Here is a 20,601-nt window from a genome sequence, read left to right as displayed (position 1 = left end):
GTACCCGCCCCGTGGGGCTGGAGAGAGCTCTCGGCACCGCCTCTCCCTGCCCCATTGGTACCCGCCCCGTGGGGCTGGAGAGAGCTCTCGGCACCGCCTCTCCCTGCCCCATTGGTACCCGCCCCGTGGGGCTGGAGAGAGCTCTCGGCACCGCCTCTCCCTGCCCCATTGGTACCCGCCCCGTGGGGCTGGAGAGAGCTCTCGGCACCGCCTCTCCCTGCCCCATTGGTACCCGCCCCGTGGGGCTGGAGAGAGCTCTCGGCACCGCCTCTCCCTGCCCCATTGGTACCCGCCCCGTGGGGCTGGAGAGAGCTCTCGGCACCGCCTCTCCCTGCCCCATTGGTACCCGCCCCGTGGGGCTGGAGAGAGCTCTCGGCACCGCCTCTCCCTGCCCCATTGGTACCTGCCCCGTGGGGCTGGAGAGAGCTCTCGGCACCGACACTCCCTGCCCCATTGGTACCCGCCCCGTGGGGCTGGAGAGAGCTCTCGGCACCGCCTCTCCCTGCCCCATTGGTATCTGCCCTGTGGGGCTGGAGAGAGCTCTCGGCACCGACACTCCCTGCCCCATTGGTACCCGCCCCGTGGGGCTGGAGAGAGCTCTCGGCACCGCCTCTCCCTGCCCCATTGGTACCCGCCCCGTGGGGCTGGAGAGAGCTCTCGGCACCGCCTCTCCCTGCCCCATTGGTACCCGCCCCGTGGGGCTGGAGAGAGCTCTCGGCACCGCCTCTCCCTGCCCCATTGGTACCCGCCCCGTGAGGCTGGAGAGAGCTCTCGGCACCGCCTCTCCCTGCCCCATTGGTACCCGCCCCGTGGGGCTGGAGAGAGCTCTCGGCACCGCCTCTCCCTGCCCCATTGGTACCTGCCCCGAGGGGCTGGAGAGAGCTCTCGGCACCGCCTCTCCCTGCCCCATTGGTATCTGCCCTGTGGGGCTGGAGAGAGCTCTCGGCACCGACACTCCCTGCCCCATTGGTACCCGCCCCGTGGGGCTGGAGAGAGCTCTCGGCACCGCCTCTCCCTGCCCCATTGGTACCCGCCCCGTGGGGCTGGAGAGAGCTCTCGGCACCGCCTCTCCCTGCCCCATTGGTACCCGCCCCGTGGGGCTGGGAGAGCTCTCGGCACCGCCTCTCCCTGCCCCATTGGTACCCGCCCCGTGGGGCTGGAGAGAGCTCTCGGCACCGCCTCTCCCTGCCCCATTGGTACCCGCCCCGTGGGGCTGGGAGAGCTCTCGGCACCGCCTCTCCCTGCCCCATTGGTACCTGCCCCATAGGGCTGGAGAGAGCTCTCGGCACCGACACTTCCTGCCCCATTGGTATCTGCCCCGTGGCGCTGGAGAGAGCTCTCGGCACCGCCTCTCCCTGCCCCATTGGTACTTGCCCCGAGGGGCTGGAGAGAGCTCTCGGCACCGCCTCTCCCTGCCCCATTGGTACTTGCCCCGAGCGGCTAGAGAGAGCTCTCGGCACTGCCTCTCCCTGCCCCATTGGTACCCGCCCCGTGGGGCTGGAGAGAGCTCTCGGCACCGCCTCTCCCTGCCCCATTGGTACCCGCCCCGTGGGGCTGGAGAGAGCTCTCGGCACCGCCTCTCCCTGCCCCATTGGTACCCGCCCCGAGGGGCTGGAGAGAGCTCTCGGCACCGCCTCTCCCTGCCCCATTGGTACCCGCCCCGTGGGGCTGGAGAGAGCTCTCGGCACCGCCTCTCCCTGCCCCATTGGTACCCGCCCCGTGGGGCTGGAGAGAGCTCTCGGCACCGCCTCTCCCTGCCCCATTGGTACCCGCCCCGTGGGGCTGGGAGAGCTCTCGGCACCGCCTCTCCCTGCCCCATTGGTACCCGCCCCGTGGGGCTGGAGAGAGCTCTCGGCACCGCCTCTCCCTGCCCCATTGGTACCCGCCCCGTGGGGCTGGGAGAGCTCTCGGCACCGCCTCTCCCTGCCCCATTGGTACCTGCCCCATAGGGCTGGAGAGAGCTCTCGGCACCGACACTTCCTGCCCCATTGGTATCTGCCCCGTGGGGCTGGAGAGAGCTCTCGGCACCGCCTCTCCCTGCCCCATTGGTATCTGCCCCGTGGGGCTGGAGAGAGCTCTCGGCACCGCCTCTCCCTGCCCCATTGGTACCTGCCCTGTGGGGCTGGAGAGAGCTCTCGGCACCGCCTCTCCCTGCCCCATTGGTATCTGCTCCGTGGGGCTGGAGAGAGCTCTCGGCACTGACACTCCCTGCCCCATTGGTACCCGCCCCGTGGGGCTGGAGAGAGCTCTCGGCACCGCCTCTCCCTGCCCCATTGGTATCCGCCCCGTGGGGCTGGAGAGAGCTCTCGGCACCGCCTCTCCCTGCCCCATTGGTATCTGCCCCGTGGGGCTGGAGAGAGCTCTCGGCACTGCCTCTCCCTGCCCCATTGGTACTTGCCCCGAGCGGCTAGAGAGAGCTCTCGGCACTGCCTCTCCCTGCCCCATTGGTACCCGCCCCGTGGGGCTGGAGAGAGCTCTCGGCACCGCCTCTCCCTGCCCCATTGGTACCCGCCCCGTGGAGCTGGAGAGAGCTCTCGGCACCGCCTCTCCCTGCCCCATTGGTACCCGCCCCGTGGGGCTGGAGAGAGCTCTCGGCACCGCCTCTCCCTGCCCCATTGGTACCCGCCCCGTGGGGCTGGAGAGAGCTCTCGGCACCGCCTCTCCCTGCCCCATTGGTACCCGCCCCGTGGGGCTGGAGAGAGCTCTCGGCACCGCCTCTCCCTGCCCCATTGGTACCCGCCCCGTGGGGCTGGAGAGAGCTCTCGGCACCGCCTCTCCCTGCCCCATTGGTACCTGCCCGTGGGGCTGGAGAGAGCTCTCGGCACCGCCTCTCCCTGCCCCATTGGTACCCGCCCCGTGGGGCTGGAGAGAGCTCTCGGCACCGCCTCTCCCTGCCCCATTGGTACCCGCCCCGTGGGGCTGGAGAGAGCTCTCGGCACCGCCTCTCCCTGCCCCATTGGTACCCGCCCCGTGGGGCTGGAGAGAGCTCTCGGCACCGCCTCTCCCTGCCCCATTGGTACCCGCCCCGTGGGGCTGGAGAGAGCTCTCGGCACCGCCTCTCCCTGCCCCATTGGTACCCGCCCCGTGGGGCTGGAGAGAGCTCTCGGCACCGCCTCTCCCTGCCCCATTGGTACCTGCCCCGTGGGGCTGGAGAGAGCTCTCGGCACCGACACTCCCTGCCCCATTGGTACCCGCCCCGTGGGGCTGGAGAGAGCTCTCGGCACCGCCTCTCCCTGCCCCATTGGTATCTGCCCTGTGGGGCTGGAGAGAGCTCTCGGCACCGACACTCCCTGCCCCATTGGTACCCGCCCCGTGGGGCTGGAGAGAGCTCTCGGCACCGCCTCTCCCTGCCCCATTGGTACCCGCCCCGTGGGGCTGGAGAGAGCTCTCGGCACCGCCTCTCCCTGCCCCATTGGTACCCGCCCCGTGGGGCTGGAGAGAGCTCTCGGCACCGCCTCTCCCTGCCCCATTGGTACCCGCCCCGTGGGGCTGGAGAGAGCTCTCGGCACCGCCTCTCCCTGCCCCATTGGTACCTGCCCCGTGGGGCTGGAGAGAGCTCTCGGCACCGCCTCTCCCTGCCCCATTGGTACCTGCCCCGAGGGGCTGGAGAGAGCTCTCGGCACCGCCTCTCCCTGCCCCATTGGTATCTGCCCCGTGGGGCTGGAGAGAGCTCTCGGCACCGACACTCCCTGCCCCATTGGTACCCGCCCCGTGGGGCTGGAGAGAGCTCTCGGCACCGCCTCTCCCTGCCCCATTGGTATCTGCCCCGTGGGGCTGGAGAGAGCTCTCGGCACCGCCTCTCCCTGCCCCATTGGTACCCGCCCCGTGGGGCTGGAGAGAGCTCTCGGCACCGCCTCTCCCTGCCCCATTGGTACTTGCCCCGAGGGGCTGGAGAGAGCTCTCGGCACCGCCTCTCCCTGCCCCATTGGTACCCGCCCCGTGGGGCTGGAGAGAGCTCTCGGCACCGCCTCCCCCTGCCCCATTGGTACTTGCCCCGAGGGGCTGGAGAGAGCTCTCGGCACCGCCTCTCCCTGCCCCATTGGTACCCGCCCCGTGCGGCTGGAGAGAGCTCTCGGCACCGCCTCTCCCTGCCCCATTGGTACCCGCCCCGTGGGGCTGGAGAGAGCTCTCGGCACCGCCTCTCCCTGCCCCATTGGTACCTGCCCCGTAGGGCTGGAGAGAGGTCTCGGCACCGCCTCTCCCTGCCCCATTGGTACCTGCCCCGTAGGGCTTGAGAGAGCTCTCGGCACCGCCTCTCCCTGCCCCATTGGTATCTGCCCCGTGGGGCTGGAGAGAGCTCTCGGCACCGCCTCTCCCTGCCCCATTGGTACCTGCCCCGAGGGGCTGGAGAGAGCTCTCGGCACCGACACTTCCTGCCCCATTGGTACCCGCCCCGTGGGGCTGGAGAGAGCTCTCGGCACCGCCTCTCCCTGCCCCATTGGTATCTGCCCCGTGGGGCTGGAGAGAGCTCTCGGCACCGCCTCTCCCTGCCCCATTGGTACCTGCCCCGTAGGGCTGGAGAGAGCTCTCGGCACCGACACTTCCTGCCCCATTGGTACCCGCCCCGTGGGGCTGGAGAGAGCTCTCGGCACCGCCTCTCCCTGCCACATTGGTATCTGCCCCGTGGGGCTGGAGAGAGCTCTCGGCACCGCCTCTCCCTGCCCCATTGGTACCTGCCCTGTGGGGCTGGAGAGAGCTCTCGGCACCGCCTCTCCCTGCCCCATTGGTATCTGCTCCGTGGGGCTGGAGAGAGCTCTCGGCACCGACACTTCCTGCCCCATTGGTACCCGCCCCGTGGGGCTGGAGAGAGCTCTCGGCACCGCCTCTCCCTGCCCCATTGGTATCTGCCCTGTGGGGCTGGAGAGAGCTCTCGGCACCGACACTCCCTGCCCCATTGGTACCCGCCCCGTGGGGCTGGAGAGAGCTCTCGGCACCGCCTCTCCCTGCCCCATTGGTATCTGCCCCGTGGCGCTGGAGAGAGCTCTCGGCACCGCCTCTCCCTGCCCCATTGGTACTTGCCCCGAGGGGCTGGAGAGAGCTCTCGGCACCGACACTCCCTGCCCCATTGGTACCCGCCCCGTGGGGCTGGAGAGAGCTCTCGGCACCGCCTCTCCCTGCCCCATTGGTACCTGCCCCGTGGGGCTGGAGAGAGCTCTCGGCACCGCCTCTCCCTGCCCCATTGGTACCCGCCCCGTGGGGCTGGAGAGAGCTCTCGGCACCGCCTCTCCCTGTCCCATTGGTATCTGCCCCGTGGGGCTGGAGAGAGCTCTCGGCACCGCCTCTCCCTGCCCCATTGGTACCTGCCCTGTGGGGCTGGAGAGAGCTCTCGGCACCGCCTCTCCCTGCCCCATTGGTATCTGCTCCGTGGGGCTGGAGAGAGCTCTCGGCACTGACACTCCCTGCCCCATTGGTACCCGCCCCGTGGGGCTGGAGAGAGCTCTCGGCACCGCCTCTCCCTGCCCCATTGGTATCTGCCCCGTGGGGCTGGAGAGAGCTCTCGGCACCGCCTCTCCCTGCCCCATTGGTACTTGCCCCGAGGGGCTAGAGAGAGCTCTCGGCACTGCCTCTCCCTGCCCCATTGGTACCCGCCCCGTGGGGCTGGAGAGAGCTCTCGGCACCGCCTCTCCCTGCCCCATTGGTACCCGCCCCGTGGGGCTGGAGAGAGCTCTCGGCACCGCCTCTCCCTGCCCCATTGGTACCCGCCCCGTGGGGCTGGAGAGAGCTCTCGGCACCGCCTCTCCCTGCCCCATTGGTACCCGCCCCGTGGGGCTGGAGAGAGCTCTCGGCACCGCCTCTCCCTGCCCCATTGGTACCCGCCCCGTGGGGCTGGAGAGAGCTCTCGGCTCCGCCTCTCCCTGCCCCATTGGTACCCGCCCCGTGGGGCTGGAGAGAGCTCTCGGCACCGCCTCTCCCTGCCCCATTGGTACCTGCCCCGTGGGGCTGGAGAGAGCTCTCGGCACCGCCTCTCCCTGCCCCATTGGTACCTGCCCTGTGGGGCTGGAGAGAGCTCTCGGCACTGCCTCTCCCTGCCCCATTGGTACCTGCCCCGTGGGGCTGGAGAGAGCTCTCGGCACCGCCTCTCCCTGCCCCATTGGTACCTGCCCCGTGGGGCTGGAGAGAGCTCTCGGCACCGCCTCTCCCTGCCCCATTGGTATCTGCCCCGTGGGGCTGGAGAGAGCTCTCGGCACCGCCTCTCCCTGCCCCATTGGTACCTGCCCCGAGGGGCTGGAGAGAGCTCTCGGCACCGCCTCTCCCTGCCCCATTGGTACCTGCCCCGAGGGGCTGGAGAGAGCTCTCGGCACCGCCTCTCCCTGCCCCATTGGTACCTGCCCCGAGCGGCTGGAGAGAGCTCTCGGCACCGCCTCTCCCTGCCCCATTGGTACCTGCCCCGAGGGGCTGGAGAGAGCTCTCGGCACCGCCTCTCCCTGCCCCATTGGTACCTGCCCCGTGGGGCTGGAGAGAGCTCTCGGCACCGCCTCTCCCTGCCCCATTGGTATCTGCCCCGTGGGGCTGGAGAGAGCTCTCGGCACCGCCTCTCCCTGCCCCATTGGTACCTGCCCCAGGCTGAGCCAGCAGGCAAAACTGTCAAAGGGCGAGAACCTGACCATCCCCGTGTGGCCTGCTGGCTCCAAATGGCTCAACCTGGAGATTGCTCCCTCAGGGCCGGTGGACCCAGAGCTGGCGCCTCCTGCGGGTGAGTGTGTGTCAGGGAGGGAAGAAACAATAAATCGGTGCCCCTCACCACATGTACCAGACCCCATTCTGTGAAGATACAACAGACTCTCTAGTATTGGCAAGGGGCATGGTTCGAGGGGACAGTGGCATTGGGACACCCTAGGGGCAGCTGAACTCAGTGTCCACAAGGAGCGTTGTTGACACGAGTAACGTCTATGCACTTGTAAGCAGCCAGATTGTAGCATCTGGCCCAGACGTGCCCGTGGCCCTGCCTGGTGAGCGTTACTGCCCTGGGACTAGGTCCCAGGCCAGAGCCACGGTGCTCTTGGGAATCGAGGGGAAATCCTGATTCCTCGCTGGCTTTCAACACCGGCTGGCAGGGGACAATCGGGGCTGTTGTGCTGTGTGCTCACTTGGCAAACCAGAGGCTGCTCTGGCACAGCAGGTACGTTTGTGTGTGTGGCTCTGTACGTGTGTAACACTCATACACGCTCCTCCCCCGGCCTTGGGGCTCTGCTCAGTGTTTGCCACAGAGGAAGCTCCCCAGCCATTAAGTGACAGTAAGTGGAGGGAAGCAAAGGCAGAGCCTGGGAAGCAGAAAGTGGCCGAGGCCCAAAAGGCAGCACCACTTGCGCCGTGAGTTAGCTTTGGGGAAACCAAGTTCTCCGGCATGTGAGCCACAGAACTCTTGCCCCAGGAGCCCTCCAGCCTTGGCTGCCTGAGCGCACTGGCCAGAGGCATCCAGGAAGGGCTGAGGGGGTCGCTCAGTGGCCATTCTCGCATGCACTCTGGTGAGCTACCCCTCCACGGGCATAGGAGCCGCTGCTGGATGGGGCTTTGCTGAAGTCATTTTCAAGGACCCCAAGTGCCCTACTCACCATGCAGCAGAGATGGCTCCTTCCCTCCCCCGAGATGCAGCCTACTCTGGAGAGGAACACCACCTGTGTCTGTGGTTTGCTGCCTTAGTGCCGAACCATCTTGTGAGCAGGGGATTTTCCTCAGCTTCTCTAATGCACGGCCCAGGTGCTCTGAGCAGGGTTGGCGCTCGGACGGTAAGATGACAAAGTCCAGTGCAAGCCACCTACCTAGGCCTGGCAGCGTCTAAGGTTCCAGCACAGGGCTGATCAGCCCACCCCTAGGTCCTCTGCTCAGAGCCCAGAGCTCTCTGCTGGAGCAGCCCAGCTTGGAAGCCTGCCTCCTCCCTTTTTCTTCCCCATGCAGTCAGCCTACCCTGGCAGGTAGGGTAGGGTGGGACTGAATCCAGGACAGACCATTAACCCCTCCCTGGTCCAGTGCTGTGTTTGTCCAGCTCAACTTGTTGGAGCAATGCCACCAGCCCGGGAGCAAGGAGACATCCTTCTGCCTCAGGTATGGAGCCTGCCATTGCTTGGCATTTCTGCATGAAAGAACCCAGACTGGGCAGCACCTCCACCCTTTCCTGAATGGCACCAGTGAGTGCCCAGGTGACCAGGAGTGAAGGGCACTGGCAGAGCTGTTTGTAGGGAGCCCAGGATTAGAACAGCAGGAGGGGCTGCAGGCAGGGTTGAGGAGTGTTGGCAGACATTGTTATTTGTATTATGGTAGTGGCTAGGTGCCCACTCATGGCCCAGGACCCCATTGTGGTGGTCTAGCATTGGCAAGGGGCGTACCTTTATTAGGTGTATTATGGTAGTGCCCAGGCACCCCAGACCCCCATGTGCTGGGTGCTGTATGTTTATTAGGTATATTATGGTAATGCCTACCCCCTCCCCCCAGCCTCCATGTGCTAGGCACTGTACGTTTGTTAGATGTATTATGGCAGTGCATAGGCACTCCAGGCCCTATGTGCTGGGTGCTGTACACACACGGAACACGCATACTGAACACGCAGCCAGTCCCTGCCCCAGGAGCTGACGAGCTAAGGTCTGTGTGTGGCGTCTCAGGGCTGGAATATCGGCGGGCGTGGGTCAGGACTGAGGGATTTGGGCAGAGCTGTGGGGCGCCAGACTGGGGATGGGTACTGGCATTGGTCTAACTCCTCTAGTCTGAAGGCAGAGATCCCCCAATGCAAGCCAGCCCATGCCTCAGGGGGCCAGGCTGGGGGGAACCAGTCAGTGGCAGGGTGGGGAGTGAGCAACATACCGGGGCGCAAGGTGGGAAGCAGGTACATGGTAGAGCAGGGTCTTGACTACCGCCAGTTCCCCACCCCGCCTGGACGTTGTTTTCCCTGCCGCGTCTGGTCAGGGCCCTCGCTGGGGGTGGCACCAGCTGAGATGCCCACAGGCTCGATGGCTCCCACGTCCCATCATGCCCCCGAAGGCTCTGTGACGGTGGCGCAGGGTGAGTCCAGCTGCAGCGCTGTACAGCAGGTCTCTGAGATCCCCTGGCACTTGGGGCAGCTCTGTGCCAGCTCTGTGGCCCAAAGCGATGGCTGGCGCTGGACAGGGACTGGGTATTGCCAACCCAGAGGAACCCACGGCAAGCAGCTTTCCACCTGAAGGGCTGGTGTGGGGGGGGGGAGGGGTGGCCCTCAGGAGGAAGGCACCAGTGAGCTCCGTGGGTGTGCAGGAGCCCTGGCACAGAGGAGGTGCCAGTGAGCTCCGAGAGTGGGAACCTGGCATGGGGAAGGCGCCGGTGAGCTTTGTGGGACAGCGGGGGTCCTGGTATCGAGGAGGCACTGGCAAGTTCCAGGTGCTGGGTGTGACACTAGGGGACTGCTGAGGCAGGAGGGGCCCTTGGCACAGGCAGGTGCTGTCAGGAGCACATGGGAAGCTCGTGCAGTGGATGGGGGAGCCCCGTTGGTATGTCTACACTGCAGCAGGCAGCGAGCCTCCTAGCCCAGGCACACAGACGCTGAAACGCCTGTGTGGATGTTGTGGTACTGCAGAGGCTCCAGCTGGCCCCCCACCCTGGCTCCCAGCTGTCTGTAGTGTGCTGGCATGAGCCCTACTGGCGCGATTCTGTGGGCCCGGGCTGGGCGGCTCAGTGCAGACGTACCCAGCCAGGCCATGGCTAGGTCCCAGCCTGGCTAGCTAGCCGGTCTGCATCCAGGGGACTTTCAGCCAGCGTGGACCGGCCCCGTAGCCACCACCACACCGCTTCCTGCCCAGCAAGGCAGGCTCCCAGGCCCTGCTCCCTTGGGGGCTGAGCCTGGCTGGAGCATGGGAGCTGGAGGGGCCCGGGATAGAGCTGAGCTCCTCCCCCATGACTTTCCAGGGATCGCCTGGTGCTGGGCCCAGAGGGCAGGACTCACCTGCGTCTCCAGGGGGGCTGGCGTGGTCGGGGGGCAAACCTGGTCAGAGCAGACCTGGAGGCAGGAGGGTCCAGTTCCCCCAGAGCCTGGGAAGTACCCTGGGATAAGGTGACTGGATCTCCTCACTCTTCCTGATCTCCTCCCCCTGCAGGCCCTGTTCCCCATTCCTCCTCCACCCACATCCCCCACGTGGCCATCTTCCCTTCTTATCCCCTCTGCCCACTCTCCCTGGCACAGCTGAGGGGGCTAGCAGCAGTTCTGCAAGCTAGCAATCGATGCCAGGAACTCCTGCCCATCGAGGCTTTCAGGGCCATTCCATCTGGCGCGAGACGTGCTTCTGGAGCTCCTGGCACAGCACCTGCATGGCTTTGGCTCCAGGGGTTCCTGCTGTGAGCTCTGCTGGCCCGGGGGCAAAGCAAACCTCACCGGGCACGCTCCAGGCCCTGTGCCCAGGACAGGATCCCTTGGGCCTGTTGGGCCAGGCCATTGGGAATCCCACACTGGTCCTGTTCCCGCAGGGCTCCTGGCTGCCCACGTCAGGCGTCTTGCTTGGGCTTTTCCACCTAGCGGCTTGGTCTGTAGCTGCAGAGGCAGGAGCAGCCCTGGTGTGGGGAGGCCATGGGGTCTGGCCTTCGATCAGGTAGGGGTGGGGAGGCGCCAAACAGTGAACCCTGGCCCCTGCCTGGTGCTTGGAAACCGCCATCCTGGCACGGTCATGAACCTCCCCTGGGCACTGCTCCATGCTGGCATTGGTGCTGCTTGAGCGTGGGAGTAAAAGGGGCTGTCCTGGCACCTGGGGCCTCATCCATCTGGCTAGCCAGCCCTGCGCGGGGTGGGCAGAAGCTAAGCCCAGTGCTCTAAGGGCCAGGTGGTCCCTGGTGAGCAAGAGGGGGGAAGCAGTGCTCTCTGCTGCACCAGGAGAGCAGGGAGGGGTTGCCAGCAGACAGCCATTACCCTCACTGGGATCCCCCTGCCTTGGAAGCCCAGATTAGCCGGGAAATGGCGGGGTCGCTCTCTCCTCCACTCTCCATGCCCAGTTCACTCCTGGGCCTCGGCTGAGGCTGTCTATCAGAGGGTCACGCGGTGCCAGCTGGGCTGGTGGTGACTGGGACAGGGACTGAGACCTGCCACTCTCAGTTCCCAGATGCCAGCATCAGGCACTAATAATTTTTGGCCACCTTCCAACCAGGGCCGGGGGGTGTGGCTGCTCCTCGGCCGTCTTGCCCAGCTGCACCCGGGGTGTTCTCCGGGCCATGGGAGTGTTTCACTGGAGCGGGTACCTGGGTGCGGAGGCAGCATGTGCCAAGCAGTCAGAGGCTGGCAGGCAGCAGTGGGGGACGGGAACCTGCTGCAGCCCAGCCCTGGGTGTGGCTCAGTGCAGGAGCCCCAGACCAACAGGGAGCTGCCACCGGATCCCACTGGCCTGTAAATCAGGGCCCGGGTGGCAGATGTTCCCAGGCATCAGTGAGTTCCCAGCAGACAGGTTCCAGGAGAGGCCACTGTAAACATGTCAGGCCGGGCGTTGTATATTAAAGGATTATGACATGGGAAGCCATAAATCAGGGGGAAGTAGACAGTGCTGCAAAACGTTCTCACAGCCCGGTGTGGAGGCAGGGGTGGGGGAATCTCCGCTGACCTCTCACGGCGAGAACGAATCCTGACACAGAACCTGCCCCGCTCTGGGTGGTGTGGGCCAGGTTCTGCTCTGTGAAAGCAGCACTGATCCAGTCACTCCATTCAGGGAGTCCCACCACGCTGCAACCCTGGCACTTCCTTAGTGCTTCAAAAGCTCTGTCCCAGCGCTACCTCCGCGCGCCTGCCTACGGCGGCATCACCCTGCGGTGTGTGCTGGGAGAATGGGAGCACAGCAGGGGACACTGGAGAGGCATCTACTCTGCTCGTTGGTACCGGGGACGTTCTGCTGGTCCAGGGAGCAGAATGGAAAGATAATCAGAGTGGAGTGAGGAGATGGAGTCGCAGGTCAGGAGCGGCGGATATCAAGGGAGCCAAGCTTTGAGGTTGACACAGCCATGACTTCTATGATTTTTTTACATTAACTTTCAAAACAAAAAACGTCTGAGTTGGTGTCTCTAGTTCTCAGGTGCTGGCAGGGATTAGGAAAGTGGGTCTCATTTCCAGATCAGTTCATCAGGGCGTTTATTCGTGCCTAGAGTTAACCGCTGGGACTCACTGCTGCAGGACATCCTGGAGATGAATCTCACAGGTGTGTCTGCAGGCCCACAGAAAGGTTGGCTGGCTGCTGAGGAGGACTCTGGTTGGCTGACTTGGATCGTGATCCCTGTCACAGGGGGCACTGCCATGTTCAATGGAGATCTGATTTCTAGTCTTGATGGGGCATTCTCAGTTTGAAATCGAATCTGTTACCAAAACAGTGAGTTAAACATCATTGCGGGCCCTGCCCTGGCCTTCCTGCCAGCGTCTGTGGGGTCACAGGCACACGGTCCTGTCTCTGAAGAGGGTTTCTCTCCTGCTGCTGTTTGAAAGGGGACAGCGACTGGACATCAAGGTGCTATCATATGAACTTGCGTGGGGAGGTTGGGGGTGGAGGGGACTGTGTCTCTCTGAGCTCTGTGATCGGCATCTTCCTTGGTTCTGGCCCAGCCATGGAGATGGCCCATGACGTTCTGCTGGGTTTCTGGAAATCGTTGAGCTGATGGAACTGGAATGGTTGCAGGAGTGTATGTTTGGTTGAAATTTTTGATGGGAAGCTATTAAAACTTTTCCTTGTGGCCGGTCCATCAGGCCAAAACACAGTTTTTCAGAATGTTTCACTCCCTGAAATATTCCAAGTTTTCTACTTTTCATCCCAGTTTGGGATCCAGGATTTCCCTGGCGACGGGAGGCCTGGTTGGCAACTGGCTTGCCCCAGCAGTCTTCAGACAACATCCAGTGCGTGTGATCTGGAATGGATCATGACCCCCGACCACCCCATCTCATCTAACCTCTTTCCCTGGTCCCCTGCACTTGCTGGTTTTTCTAGTGGCTCTGTTAGCACAGGCCCATCAATGCCTAAGCAAGGGACCCAACTTCCCCGGCATCACGAGGCCATCTCTCCGCTGGCTGGTTAGCCCAGCAAGCTTCATGCCAGGCTTCTCAGGAGACAGGGAAGCTCAGAGCAGGGGAATGGAGAGGAAGAGCTGCCAGATTCTCACCCTGATCTCTCCCGGGACGGCTTCCCAGTTTGTCAGATGTACAATAGTGAAGCCGGGCAGCGTCTGTGTTTAACGTGGGGACTGCCCGAGGAGCGATCTCCCTGCTGGGTTGGAGTGAGGTACGTGTGCCACCTCCAGCCTGTCTGGGCTACCAATCAGGCCAGTGGCCTTTGCAGCTCCAGGGGCTGTCTCCAGGAGCCTTGCCCCCAGAGATGGTTTGCTGCGGGAGGGGGAAGGTCAGCCCCCATCTGCGCTGGCCCTCGGATCTGGCTCTTTAATTATCCACAGAGCTGTTTGGAGGGTGCTGTCAGATGCCCAAATACAATAGCTCTGTGGAAACGTGTGAGCTGGAGACCAGCTGTTCCCTGCCTTGCCCCTTGGGTGGGCGGGTACACTGGTGCCAGGGGAACGTGAGATGCCCCCTTCCCGGCTGGTAGTGTCTTTGCACTGGTGCAAATGATGGCACCAGGAGAGTCCGGGCCCCAGCCAGTGACCCCGGCTAGCAGCAGAATGGGCACGCCCAGACAGTGGCTATTTGTGAGCTAGCTGGGGCTGGCAAGGAGGTGCCTGTTTCTTGGGCTCAGCCAATAAGCCGCCAGCAGAGCATCCATCCTGCCCTTTGGCACCAGCTGAGCTCAGTCACTGCTGCATTGCACCTGGAGTGACCCCCGCGCCGTTCCCACGGGGAGTCACTCCAGTCACACATAGCAGGCGGAGTGTTGCGATACTTTGCCCTGTCGCAGCCCGGGGCTGACACCAGCGGTGGCTCTGGGGATGTGGCCTCATTCAGCCTGGGGTCCCGGCGTGCAGAGGGTTAGCTGTGTGGGTCTCTCTGCTGGCTGGCTGTGGGGCAGAGGAGTCCCCGTCCCCCAGGCACGTGGACAGGGAACCAGGGGCCTTTTGCTTTGCCCTGGACAACTGGGCCCAGAGCTGAGCTGGGACCAGAGAGAGCTGCCCGATCTCCTTGCTCTCTTGTAATGATGTGGCCTCTGGCAGGACACTACTGAGAATATCCATTCAGGACAAATTGCTTAGAGCAGAACAAAACAGCCTAAGGCTGGGTGTCCTTTATTATTAAGGCACGCCAAACCAGCCAAACAGAGAAGACTTCGGTTTTACCCCACTGGCTAACCAGAAGTCATACAAGCAATTCCCTTAGACACTCCAGTTTCCTAGTATCACCATCAGCACTGCTCCTTAAGGGTGTGAATGGTTATGAAAACCAATACCCCAGTAAAAGAAAAAAGTTTCTCCCAATTGTAACGATGCTGGTTCTGGTGGGACCCAACTGAGAGTGCCAATTTAGGACAAACTGCTTAAAGCAGGGCAGTTACAGCCCAAGGCTGGGGTTTTTATGCACACCAAGGCAAACCAAACCAGCCGGACAAAAAAGACTTTGGTTTTACCCCACTGGCTAACCACAAGTCACACAAGCAATTCCCTTAAACACTCCAGTTTCCCAGTATCCCCATCAGTGTCACTCGTTAAGGGGATAAATGGTTATGGAAACCAATACCCCAGTAAAAGAAAAAAAGGTTCTCTCGATCCCAAAGGGCCAAGCCCCAGACCAGGTCAATATACCAGTCAGATCTTACTCACAAATCACGCTGTTGCCAATCTTTTAGAATCTAAAATCTAAAGAAATACAGATGAGAGCTAAAGCTGGTTAAATGGAATTAATTACATACAGTAATGACAAAGTTCTTGTTTAAGGCTTGTAGCAGTGATGGAATAAATTTTAATTTGCTCTAGAGAAACATCTTCCTGAGCCTTATCGAATGCCAGATTCACTTCTGAGATACCAGACAGACATTCAGAATTTTTTTCCACATATGCACTGCTTCTTTGCACAGACAAACAACCATTTTCCTCAGACAAACATTTGGAGAATCCCTCTACAGGCAAATCCTTGCCCCTAATAGACACAGGTTCAGGATTATTTCTTTCCCATGACTGGTTTATGTCAACTTGACTGAACAAAGCTTTAATATCATCCCCAATCAAAAGATCCTTAGGTAATAATTTTCTTACACCAGCTATAACTTCTTGTGTAACACCGTTCTATTCAAGATGGATTCTGGCTAAAGGCACACTTACAGTAAACTCATAGAGGATTACAATATTCAGACTCTCATTTGGTAAATAATCTTCCTATTTGACATGATCTGGTTTAACAAGAGTGATGTTAGAATCTGTAATTTGCCCTAAACAGCTTTTACCATTGACTTTTACATTCTGTACACAATTTATGGGGTTACCTTAACCCGAGCTCACAGTACAAGCATTTACATAAAAGGTGGCAGTGTTGGGGGAAAGAATGGTTACACACAGACAACTGCTTAGAGTCAAACAACATACCAACATTGTTACAAACTGGATAGATTCTACCCCCATCTTTGTTGTTGAGAGGGACTGGATTTTCAGTATGATACAGTTCCTGTTCCTTTATTCTCTTGGGTTGGAGCTTAAGTCTGTCCTCTTTAGACTTAGATTCTCTGTGTGTATATAAAGCCTGCTGCAGTTTCCACGGTATGCATCCGAGGAAGTGAGCCGTAGCTCACGAAAGCTTATGCTCTAATAAATTGGTTCGTCTCTAAGGTGCCACAAGTCCTCCTTTTCTTTTTGCGAATACAGACTAACACGGCTGCTGCTCTGAAACTTCTAGTTCCTGCAATCGAATATATGCCATTTTTTGTTCATGTTCAAAACACAGGTGTTCTTTCAGTAACTTCTCCTTCCATATCATCTATTTTTTGCTTTTGTTCAAGTTCTAGCTGCTGGTTCCTCACTGCAAGCATTTTCGCTGGGTCTGCTTCCTTATCACTGGCAATTAACAGATTTTTCAGTTCCTGCTCTGGGTCCTTGTGCTTAAAATACAACCCTCTCTGTAAGCACAATTCTTCCAGGCTTTTTCTGTCAGGATCTTGATCATGGATCACTCACGGTAACTGATTTTTAACCCTTAAACTCTCCAACATCAAAATTAAATTTTGACAAGTTTTGACTGATCCAAAAACCCAATTAACCTGTGGTAATGTGTATCCAAGCACGACTACACCACTGTAACAATGCGGCCTCTGGCAGGACACTACTGAGAGTATCCATTCAGGACAAATTGCTCAGAGCAGGGCAGTCACAGCCCACGGCTGGGTGTCCTTTATTATTAAGGCACGCCAAATCAGCCAAACAGAGAAGACTTCGGTTTTACCCCACTGGCTAACCAGAAGTCATACAAGCAATTCCCTTAGACACTCCAGTTGCCCAGTATCACCACCAGCACCGCTCCTTATGGGGGTGAATGGTTATGAAAACCAATACCCCAGTAAAAGAAAAAAGGGTTCTCCCGATACCAAAGGGCCAAGCCCCAGACCCAGGTCAATGTACCAGTCAGATCTTACCCACAAATCATGCTGTTGCCAATCGTTTAGAATCTAAAAGTTAATTCATAAAAAGAAAGAAATATAGACGAGAGCTAAAACTGGTTAAAGGGAATCAATTACATATAGTCATGGCAAAGTTCTTGGTTCAGGCTTGTAGCAGTGATGGAATAAACTGCATATTCAAATCAAGTCTCTAGAGTACATCCACATTTGGATGGGTCATTCAGTCCTTTATTCAGAGCTTTAGTTTGTAGCAAAGTTCCTCCAGAGGTAAGAAGCAGGATTGAAGACAAAACAGAGGGGTTTCCAGGGCCTTTTATATTCTTTCTCTTGTGGGTGGAAACCCCTTTGTTCTCCTATGCAAAATCACAGAAACAAGATGGAGTTTCAGAGCAGCAGCCGTGTTAGTCTGTAATCGCAAAAAGAAAAGGAGTACTTGTGGCACCTTAGAGACTAACCAATTTATTTGAGCATAAGATGGAGTTTGTAGCCACATGGGCAAGTCACATGTCCATGCATGACTCTTTACAGGGAGAGCTGCCATTGCTCACATGCTACCTTGAACGTTTCCAGGAAGACTTCTCATGTGGATTGGAGTCTCCCAAAGTCCATTGTTAGTTAAGTGTTTCTTGATTGGGTGCCAAATCTGAAGAGTCCCTTCTCAGTAAGATGGCCAAATGCTTCACTGGTGCTACTCAGAATCAAACACATTGAGATACAAGCACCTAGCCAATATTTATAACTACAAATATAAAAATGATACATGCATACACATAGCATAATCATAACCAGCAAATCATAATCTTCTCATAGACACCTCACTCGACAACCTTTGTACAATATTTGCTGCAAATATATAACAGTGGTTGCAACAATGATCTATACGGTTACAGTTCATGTCAATAACATCACCCTGGGAGATGGGGCCCAGGGTAGGGGTGGGGCCATGCCACCCTCCCTCCCCATCTTCAATCTGACCCCCACAGAGTGATGGGGCTCTCCTTCAGCTGGGGGTGTCTGCAGGCAGGTCTGACACCACAGGGGTTGCGGGAGGGGAGATTGTGCCATCCCCCACTGACAGGGACTGGCTGCTCTCCCTGGGAGCCAGCATCTCGCCTGGGGGAGCAATCGTGCCATCTGGGGCTCTCCAGGACTCTGGAGCTGGCAAAGCTCCACCATGCCCAGCCCCTGCAGCTGGAGCCCTGTGGTGGGGGAGAGGGGGCAGAGCGGCTCTAGAGTACAGGGGTGGCCACTCCGGAGCAGGCATGGTGGACAGGTCAAGGAGAAGCAATCACACAGCGGGAGGGGATTGACCCTGAAATCCCTCCAGCCCAGACAAATGCCAATGTGGCTCCCCTGCAGCCTGACCCAGCTGGGGTGAATACCCCCACCACCATTGCCAGGGGGCAGGGAGTGCACCTGGCACCCGACACCAAGGGCCCTTGGTGCCCACACGCTGTTTCTGGCATTGCTGTGCTGGCGGGTGGCTGGGCGAAGTGCCTGAAGCTGCCTGCGGGGTCTGAAGAGTGGGCACCCAGGCTGGGGCAGGGAGAGGGACTTCTCGGGGCGATGCCCAAGCTGTGCCGTGCAGCGAGGGGTGACATGCAGGGCATGTCTCCGGAAGCTCCCTGTGAGGTGCTGGACGGGGGGGGTGGGGGGCTGCTGTGGTGCAGCCTGTTGAAGTCTGTGAGGTGGTGGGATTGGAGTGCCAGCACCCTGGGTAATACACTGCAGGGGACGCTGGCAGGGCGAGCGCCAGCATCACCCTCAGAGAGCTGGTGTCAGGGGTGGGGGGCTGGCTGACCGGTGATGCCAGCGCAGATGGGGGCAATCAGCATGCCTCCTTCCGGGCAGCCTCTGATCACTGCTGGGGAGGGGTGGTGCCCCCAGGATGGTGCTGTACGTTGCTCAGAGCTCGAGGCTCAGATGGGGAAGTTGGCCTCTCACCACAGCTTCAGGCGTAGGCAGGCCAGGGCAGCCAGCCAGGGCACCGCCTGGCCCCCCTCAGGCCCATGGAGTCCGTCACGCTGTGATTCTTGGTTATGGGGGCTCTGGCATGCACCCAGCTCCTTCCCCCAAACCCTGCAGGGGGCGATGTCATGGCAGCACTGATGCCAGCACCCTGGGAAATGCGGCCGGCTGGTTCTGGCCTGGCACAGAAACGTTTCCAAAGAAATATTGCCGCCGAGGGAAAAAGTGGTTGCTGCACGTTTAACACCAGCTGCTGTATCGCCGCAGCACCGGTCTCAGTCTGCTGCACGCCACCCCGGCACCTGGGGGGCATCGGCACAGCTGTGGATGTGGGTGCGACCTGGGGCTGGATTATCGGTGGGAGGCAGGGCAGGACTGGGGCCATGGCATAGCCATGGACTGGACCCAAGCCTGGAGGACCGGGGGCTTGTAGGGCAGGACTGGGGGCATTGGCAGGGACGGGACGGTCCGGGTGCCGGGCTGGGAGTGGGCCCCGCTGGGACGGTCTGGGCGCCGGGCTGGGATTCAGCCTCGCGGGGATGGTCCGGGCGCTGGGCTGGGACTGGGCCCCACTGGGACGGTCTGGGCACCGGGCTGGGATTCAGCCTCGCGGGGATGGTCCGGGCGCTGGGCTGGGACTGGGCCCCACTGGGACGGTCTGGGCACCGGGCTGGGATTCAGCCTTGCGGGGACGGTCCGGGCGCCGGCCTGGGACTGGGCCCCGCTGGGATGGTCGCTGGGAGCTGGTCACTGAGCAGGCTGGAGTGCTGAGGTTCTTTGAAGAGCTTTATCTGCCTCTCCCTTTCCTTTCCCGCGTCCCTCCGGCGCACTCAGCGCCCCCGGCTGCAGCCGGCTGCTGTGTCCGGCAGCTCAATCTCCATATAAGGAGCTCACTCAAAGCTTTTCAACTTCAGTGCATTTTTGTCCATTTCCAACTCGGGCAAAGGCTGTCAGCCCAGCCCTCAGCTCCCGAACCCCCTGGGCTGCCCCCGGCTCCCTCGGGGAAAGCCCCCTATGGGGAGAGCTAGCGTCTGGCCGTGCCCCTGTGCCTGTGGCTGGTCGCTCAGCTGGCCTGGGCCTGAGGGAAAAAACAGGGGAGTCAGAACCAAAGTGAAAAACTGGCGCTGCACCCTGCTGGGGAACATGCCCTGGGCCCTGGGGTACTGCACTGGGGCCGCTCCCCACTGGGGAGCCGTCTCACAGACCAGTTGAGAAGCCCAGGGTTCTGCTGGCATTGCCCGTGGCGACCTGCTGGCTGGCACAGTCGGGTGCATGCGGAGCTGGGGCCCCTCCGTGGGTGCCAGCAGCGGCATGGCTGATCCGTAGGCCTGGCTCCAAGCAGTTCCCCTCACCAGGCCCCTTTGTCTTTCAGGGCGGCGATCCCTCTCTTGGACCCTGACACTGGGCTCTTGGTGGTGGCTGGAAAGGTGAGTGCTGGGAGAGCAGGGGAGCCATGCTGCAGCTGTTGTCGTGGGGGGCCGGGGCTCTCCTTGGGGGCCTTGGGGCTCTCACTCCGAAGCATTTGGGCCAGGAGTATGGTTCCTCCCTAGTTCCCTTGGTGGGGTTCAGCTGAGCAGGGCCCCCTTGTTCTAAACCCCTCTGCTCCCCCTTAGGTGAGGTTGGGTGCACTGCTAGTCCACTCCAGTGGGGGGCGTCACTGCCCTGTCCCCTTATGGGGTATCCCCAGGCGAGGGGTCTCACTCCATCCCTGGGGTGGAGGCAGCAGAATTTCACTGTCCCTGAAGCCTCCTGCTCCCTGGCCCCACGGCAGCTGGTGTGTCTAGGCGAGAGGTGGCTGCAGCGGTGCCAAGCCCGGGCGGGGGCAGCCCGTTGTGCCTGACCGGGGCCTGTGTGGGCGTTTGGGCCCTGCCATCTTGTCTCTGTTTCAGGGTGAAAATCTCCTCTACTGCTTTGAAGTGTGCCCCTCGCTGCCAGCCCTGATGCCGGGTGAGTCTCCATCTAGCGGCCACCCTGCGCTCCCCTTCCCAAGCTCCGTGGGACCTGGGGTGCCTTGGGGACTGCTCTCAGGCTGTGGGAAGGGCTGACATGTCAGAGGGGAAGCAGCCCGCTTCTTTGGGGTGAGGCCTGGGTATTGGGGTCCTCCTGACTGCCCCCACAAGGGACCCTCTGATATTATCCAGTGGGCTCAGTCCACCTAAGCAGCGCTCCA

At 60.9% G+C, this 20,601-nt stretch overlaps 1 protein-coding gene across 1 annotated transcript in view; it reads left to right on the top strand.

Moving 5' to 3' along the window:
• The window catches only part of CORO7 (coronin 7), a 205,703-nt gene that overhangs the window by 165,139 nt on the left and 19,963 nt on the right, over positions 1-20,601 (top strand). The window contains exons 10-11 of the mRNA XM_084640902.1: positions 19,804-19,858; positions 20,321-20,378. Coding sequence (XP_084497028.1) covers positions 19,804-19,858; positions 20,321-20,378 — 113 coding nt within the window. The remainder of the gene's footprint in view (positions 1-19,803; positions 19,859-20,320; positions 20,379-20,601) is intronic.

Source organism: Lepidochelys olivacea (genome assembly GCF_965140295.1).
Source record: "Lepidochelys olivacea isolate rLepOli2 genome assembly, chromosome: 10".
In the NCBI taxonomy this organism is placed as follows: Eukaryota; Metazoa; Chordata; order Testudines; family Cheloniidae; genus Lepidochelys; species Lepidochelys olivacea.
This window is presented reverse-complemented; position numbering and strand designations above follow the sequence as displayed.